Here is a 6,055-nt window from a genome sequence, read left to right as displayed (position 1 = left end):
GCTCCCAATACCCTCAGCGCCCCCAGTAATCCCTGCACTCCCAATACCCCCAGTACGGCTCCCAGTACAGGCCCAGTGCTCCCAGTACAGGCCCAGTGCTCCCAGTACAGGCCCAGTGCTCCCAGTACGGCTCCCAGTGCTCTCAGTACGGCATCCGGTGCTCGGCGCCCCCCCCCGCCATGAATGGACCGCCCCCGCGCCCCCCGCAGCAGCCTCATGGACCGCTCCTCCCTTCGCTCCGCCCCCTACCTCCCGTGATTGGCTGCGGCCGCACTGTGGGCGGGCCCACCTGGCGGATCGATGACCTCACGCTGCGGCGTTTGACTGACAGCACCGGCGGCCAATGAGTGCGCGGGAGGCGGGGCGGGGCCGGGAGACGCCGCCGCCATTTTGTGAGCAGCGCGCGGCGGACGGGGCAGGTGGGGGCGGGGGGGTGCCTGGGGGGGGGGTTTCGGGACCGGGAACCGGGGCCGGGGGGGACACAAGGGCCAGGCCCGGCCACCGCCCCGCTGGGGCGCCCGCAGGCCGCGGGGGATGCGATCCGGGACGGTTTGCGGGAGATCTCGGGCCTGTGGAGGGGAGGGCTTTAGGGGGGGGGTCTCAGATCTGAGGGGTCTCAGGCCTGAGCGGGGTCTGAGGCCTGGGGGGGACAAGAAGGGTTTGAGGGGGGGTCTCAGGCCTGGGGGATTTTGGGATTCGGGGCGTGGCTCTGTCCTCTGGGGGGTGCAGATATTTTGGGGTGTTTGAGGGCTCTGCCCTGCAGGAAAAGGGGTGTCACAGACTTAGGTGGATTTTGGGGTTTCACGGGTTTAAGGCGGTTTTTGGGGTGTCAGAGGTTTAAGGTGCGTTGTTTTTGGGTGTTTGTGGGCACAGTGTAGGAGGGGGAGAGCAGAGCTTTGGGGTGTTTATTTTGGGGGGGTTTGAGGTGTTTGAGGCTCCGCCCTGAAGGAGCAGAAGCAAAATTTGGGGGGGATTTGGGGTGTTTGGGGCTGTGCCGTGTGAGAGGGGCCTCAGCCCCGGGGGTCTACCATGAGGTTCAGGGTTTTTGAGGAGATTTGGGGTGTTTGGGGCTATGCCTTGAATGAGCAGAGGCAGAGTTTTAGGGTGTTTATTTGTGAAGATTTGGGGTCTTTGGGACTACAGCCCCAGGGACACACAGAGACATTTGGGGGCTTTATTTGAGGGGTGTTTGGGGGCCCAGCCTTGAGCACAGAGTAGGTTTGGGATATTTGAGGAGGATTTAGGGTGTTTGGGGGCACAACCCTGGGCGCACACACCGAGATTCAGGATGTTTATTTGGTGTTTTAGGGGGCGCAGCCCTAGAGGTTTGAGGAGGATTTAGGGTGTTTGTGGGCACACTCACAGAGGCTTGGGCTGTTTTTTTGGGGGGGGGGGTCTGGGGGACACAGCCCTGGGCACCCAGAGAGAGGTTCAGGGTGATTTAGGGGGGTTTTGGGTACAGCCTTGGGCACACGCACAGAGGCTTTGACAGTTTTTTGGGGGGTTTTGGGGCTGTTTTTGAGCACAGCTTCGGGCACATTCACAGAAGCTTGAGCTGTTTTCTGGGGGGTTTTGAGGGGCACAGCCTCAGGCACACAGAGGGAGATTCAGGGTGATTTAGGGGATTTTTGGACACACACACACAGAGGCTTGGGCTGTTTTTCGGGGGTTTTGAGGCTGTTTGTGAGCACAGCCTTGGGCACATTCACAGAAGCTCAAGCTGTTTTTTGGGGGGCACAGCCTTGAGCACACACAGAGAGAGGCTCGAGCTGTTTCTTGGGGGGTTTTGGGGGGCACAGCCTCAGGCACACAGAGAGAGATTGAGGGTGACTCAGGGAATTCATACTCACAGAGGCTCGGGCTGTTCCTCGGGGTGTTGTGGGGCTGTGTGTGGGCTGTTCCTCGGGCTGTTCCTCGGGGTGTTGTGGGGCTGTGTGTGGGCTGTTCCTCGGGCTGTTCCTCACGGGGAGGTTTTGGGGCTCACGGCGGCGCTGTCCGGCGCAGGCGGGTCGCGATGGTGAAGCTGTTCATCGGGAACCTGCCGCGGGAGGCGACGGAGCAGGAGATCCGCTCCCTGTTCGAGCAGTACGGGAAGGTGCTGGAGTGCGACATCATCAAGAACTACGGCTTCGTGCACATCGAGGACAAGACGGCGGCCGAGGACGCCATCCGCAACCTGCACCACCACAAGCTGCACGGCGTCTGCATCAATGTGGAGGCCAGCAAGAACAAGAGCAAGGCCTCCACCAAGCTGCACGTGGGCAACATCAGCCCCGCCTGCACCAACCTAGAGCTGCGCGCCAAGTTCGAGGAGTACGGCCCCGTCATCGAATGTGACATCGTCAAGGACTACGCCTTCGTGCACATGGAGCGGGCCGAGGATGCCGTGGAGGCCATCCGGGGGCTGGACAACACCGAGTTCCAAGGTGAGCCACGGGGCTGGGTGGTGGGAGGGCTCCGGGGTCCATGGTGGATGCTCCCGCCGGCCCCGGCTCCGGGGTCGATCCCGGATGTGACCACGGCCGTCTCTGCGGGGCCGTGCAGCGCCCTCGGGGCTCTGGGGTTGGTGTCGGTTGGTGCCCGCTCCGCCGCAGCTCCCGGGGCCGCCCGCACGGCGCGGCCGGAGCGAGGGCTCGGGCTCGGGGGCTCTGGGCCGGGGAGGACGGGACTGACCCATCTCTGATTAACCAGCACGGCCGCCCCGCAGGAGGACCCCGACGGCGACGTCCTGTGCCGGGCCGGAGCAGCGGGTGACGCCAGGCTGCCGCCCGCCCTTGTAGCCTTGCCCAGCCTGGTAAGAGGGTGACGGAGGCGCCCGACCCCGCGCCCGGCGTCGCTCGGGCGCTCGACGGGGCCGAGCGGCCGGACTCGAGCCGCGGCGCTGGCGGCGGTGATGGCGAGCGCGTCTCCCGGCCGGGTGCTCAGGGCGGCGTCCGGCGCTTCACCCACGTGGCGGCGGGGCCGGACCGGGCGCTCCCGGGGCTCCACATGTCCCGCCGCCCCCATTCCGGGCCTTCCCCAAAAAACAGCGACCCAGCCGGGCTGGCACAGCTGCACCCAGAGCTGTCCCGGCCGCGTCCGCGCTTGGCTTTGCCTTGTGCTGCGCTCGGGCCAGGCCCCGTTCGCTCCGGGGCGTTTCCCGGTGTCGCATCCCTCTCTCCGCCGCTCCGGCGTTTTCCGGCGCGAAGCTTTGCCGTCACACGGGGCCGGCAGTGCTGGCTCCGACCCCGGGCTGCCGGGGCTTTGCCGGGCTGGCCGGCGTGGCCGTGCTCGGCCGTGGCAGCACGTCCCGGTCAGCCGCTGTCCAGCGTCCATCTGGCGGCTCACGCTCGGTCCCGCGGCGGCTCCTCCCGCGCCGGTGGCTGCGGAGGGCTGGGGGGGTGGCAGCCGGTGCCGTCCTGTCCCGCCGGTGCCCTGGCACGGCCGCACTGACCCTGCCTCTCGCGTCTCTCCCCAAGGCAAGCGGATGCGCGTGCAGCTGTCCACCAGCCGGCTGCGGACGGCGCCCGGGATGGGAGACAAGAGCGGCTGCTACCGCTGCGGGAAGGAGGGGCACTGGTCTAAGGAGTGCCCGGTCGATCGCCCGGGGCAAGTGGCGGACTTTGCCGAGGCCTATAACGAGCAGTACGGAGCCGTGCGCACTCCCTACACCGCGGGCTATGGGGAGACCGTGTATTACGATGAGGCCTACGGCGGGATGGCCGACTACTACAAGCGCTACCGCGTCCGCTCCTACGCCACGGCCTCGGCGTACGACGCCTACGCGGAGCAGACCATGGCCCAGTACTCCCAGTACGCCCAGTACTCCCAGGTCCAGTCCTCGGCCATGGCCGCCACCACGGCCATGGCCGGCCGCATCCCCACCACCTTAGACGCGTACGACCGAGCGCTGCTGCCCACCCCGGGCGCGGCGGCCGCCGTCGCCGCCGCCGCCGCCACCGCCGCGGCCGCCGCCGCGTCCTCCACGTATTACACCCGGGACAGGAGCCCCCTGCGCCGCACGGCCGCCGCGGCCAGCACCGTCGGAGAGGCGTACACGTACGAGCGTGGGCAGCTGTCGCCCGTCTCCTCGGTGGCCCGGGCGTCCCTCTACGACATGCAGCGCTTCGGGCGGGACCCGTACGCGGACCGGGCGCGATACTCCGCCTTTTGAGCCGGAGGTGAGCGCGTTGGCAGCTCTTGGCACTGCGGGGGGGCCCCGCTGCCGGTGGTCCCGGTTGTGCCAGTTGAGGTTGAGGCGGGTGACGGGTCCCGGTGACACGGACAGGCCCCGCGGGCGTTAAAGCCCGGCCACGGTGAGGAGGCGCTGCGGTGAGCGGAGCGGTGCCGGTGTCACTCTCGTGGCTGTAACTCACGTTCCTGCTGGGCCGGGCGCCGTCCCGGCACAGTCCCTGCGGGGTGGGGGGTTCCCGCAGAGCCCCCGGCCCGGGGGCAGCTCCTGCTCGCTCGGGCTGTGCCCAGGGTCCGAGGGGGCCGGAGCCCCGCCGCTGCTCCACATCAGGACTCTCTTGCTGCCAGGAAGCCGCAGCTCCCCAGGGCACCGGGGCTCGGCACGGTTCCGGATCGGCCCCGGGGGCGCCTGCGCCAACTCCTCTTTTCTCTTACAGGTAAGATTTGTGCGGCTGGACGTCGGGGTCCCGTCGCACGCCGACTCGGCGCCGCGCGTCTCGGGCCGCGCCGGGTGCCACCGCCGCCGCGTGCCGCTCCCGGGCCCGTTCCTTACGGACGCGCGGCTCGTCCTCAGCCCGGGCAGGATTAGCTCAGCCCCTCCCCCAGCTTCCCCCGCCCCCCTGGGCAGGATTTTGCTTTTCCAGGTAGTTTTGGGTCCCCACCCCAGGCTCAGGTGTGAGCGCGCAGCCGCAGCCGTCCCCCAGCGCCAGCTTTGCTTTGCTTCGCCGCCCCCTCGCTCCCCCGGAGCTCTTCCCGAGTCGTCGTTTTGCCTTTTTTGTTTTTTTTTTTTTTTCCTTTATTTTTTAAGAGGGTGGATAATCCAGTGGTAGGTTTTTAGCCCAACGCTGTAGCTGACCGGAGGCCGCCGCGCCGCGCCGGCGGGGGTGGAACCCCCCGAGTGATTTAGAGTCCCCCGACCCCACTTTCCGGTAAAATAAAACTCAAAATTTTTAACTAACGGCGCTGGCTCTGCCCACGGTTCTTTCTCTGCACTCACGTCCCCTCAGAACACGGCACGGAACCTTCTGGACTCCCCGGTGCTGCCTGTGCCCTGCCTGGCTCTGCCCATGCTCACCGGAGCCCCCGGTGAGGGGCTGCTGCAAATGGGAACACCCCCAAAACCGTCCTTGAGCCCCCCAAAGGGGCACCCAGGGGTGGCAGAGGGGCTTTAACCCCCAGCTCTTCCTCCTCCCATGGGCTGTCATTAACCTGCCCAGGGCTAATTAATCTGCAGACAGTCTTGTTTGTCCCCAGACTGGTACATTATGTCCCCAAAGTGGCTCGTTTGTCCCCAGATTGCTCCTGCCTCTCGGTGTTCATTAATTAAGGTCATTAAGCCCAGGCCATGCCTTTGGTGATGCTGCCAGTTCTGCCCTGCCAGCGCCGATCGGTGCCGTGGTCACCCGTGGGTGCTGCCATTGCCGCACGTGGGGACTTGGGGCCAGGCCCAGGGGTGTGTGGCCACCCTGGGAAGGAGGGGACAAGCGCCAGATCCTCCTGCCGGGCTCTTTACCGCGGTGGTTAATGAGCCTTGGCCATCCCTCCTGTGGCACAGCCAGACTGGGCTGTGAGCGGTTCCTGGGGAGAGGTGGGGACAGGAAGCGCCTCTCACAGTGGTGACAGTGGTACCTGGCGTGGCACCACCACCCCTCAAAACCAGCTTTTCTCACCCAAAACAAGCCCCAGCACAGGTCGGTGCCAGTGATCACCTGTGGTGGTGTCGTGACAGGGCCGAGTCTGGCCCTTCCTGCTGCCAGCTGCTCATCCTCCAAATCCACTCCTCCGTGGTGGGAAAGCAGCTCCAGCATTGGCAGCACCATCAACCAGGGCTGGGTGGTGATGGTGGCACCTGGGAGGTGTCCCCAGGGGTGGGAGTGGACCTCCA

At 66.3% G+C, this 6,055-nt stretch overlaps 1 protein-coding gene across 4 annotated transcripts; it reads left to right on the top strand.

The window, feature by feature from the left end:
- The first annotated feature begins 299 nt into the window (after positions 1-299).
- LOC129134030 (RNA-binding protein 4B-like) lies at positions 300-5,128 on the top strand. Of its 4 annotated transcripts, none has more exons than XM_077172526.1 (4): positions 300-392; positions 2,005-2,426; positions 3,459-4,160; positions 4,608-5,128. In XM_077172526.1, exons 2-3 carry the CDS (start codon positions 2,015-2,017, stop codon positions 4,151-4,153), a joined length of 1,107 nt encoding a protein of 368 aa, XP_077028641.1. In that variant the 5' UTR covers positions 300-392; positions 2,005-2,014; the 3' UTR covers positions 4,154-4,160; positions 4,608-5,128. The 4 variants fall into 4 exon arrangements, with proteins under 4 accessions (XP_077028641.1, XP_077028640.1, XP_054509679.1 ...); XM_077172525.1 differs by having other exon boundaries at positions 328-419; XM_054653704.2 differs by lacking the exon at positions 4,608-5,128 and adding an exon at positions 2,708-2,794 and having other exon boundaries at positions 328-419; positions 3,459-3,595.
- The last annotated feature ends 927 nt before the right edge of the window (positions 5,129-6,055 follow it).

The sequence above is a fragment of the Agelaius phoeniceus genome, chromosome 38 (genome assembly GCF_051311805.1).
Source record: "Agelaius phoeniceus isolate bAgePho1 chromosome 38, bAgePho1.hap1, whole genome shotgun sequence".
Lineage (NCBI taxonomy): Eukaryota > Metazoa > Chordata > Aves > Passeriformes > Icteridae > Agelaius > Agelaius phoeniceus.
This window is presented reverse-complemented; position numbering and strand designations above follow the sequence as displayed.

Bases quoted from the DNA above. Each gene is read 5' to 3' on its own strand.
- LOC129134030 (XM_077172526.1), top strand. From the start codon at position 2,015: ATGGTGAAGCTGTTCATCGGGAACCTGCCGCGGGAGGCGACGGAGCAG. The intron at 2,427-3,458 runs GTGAGCCACGGG...TCTCTCCCCAAG, and splicing joins GGACAACACCGAGTTCCAAG to GCAAGCGGATGCGCGTGCAG.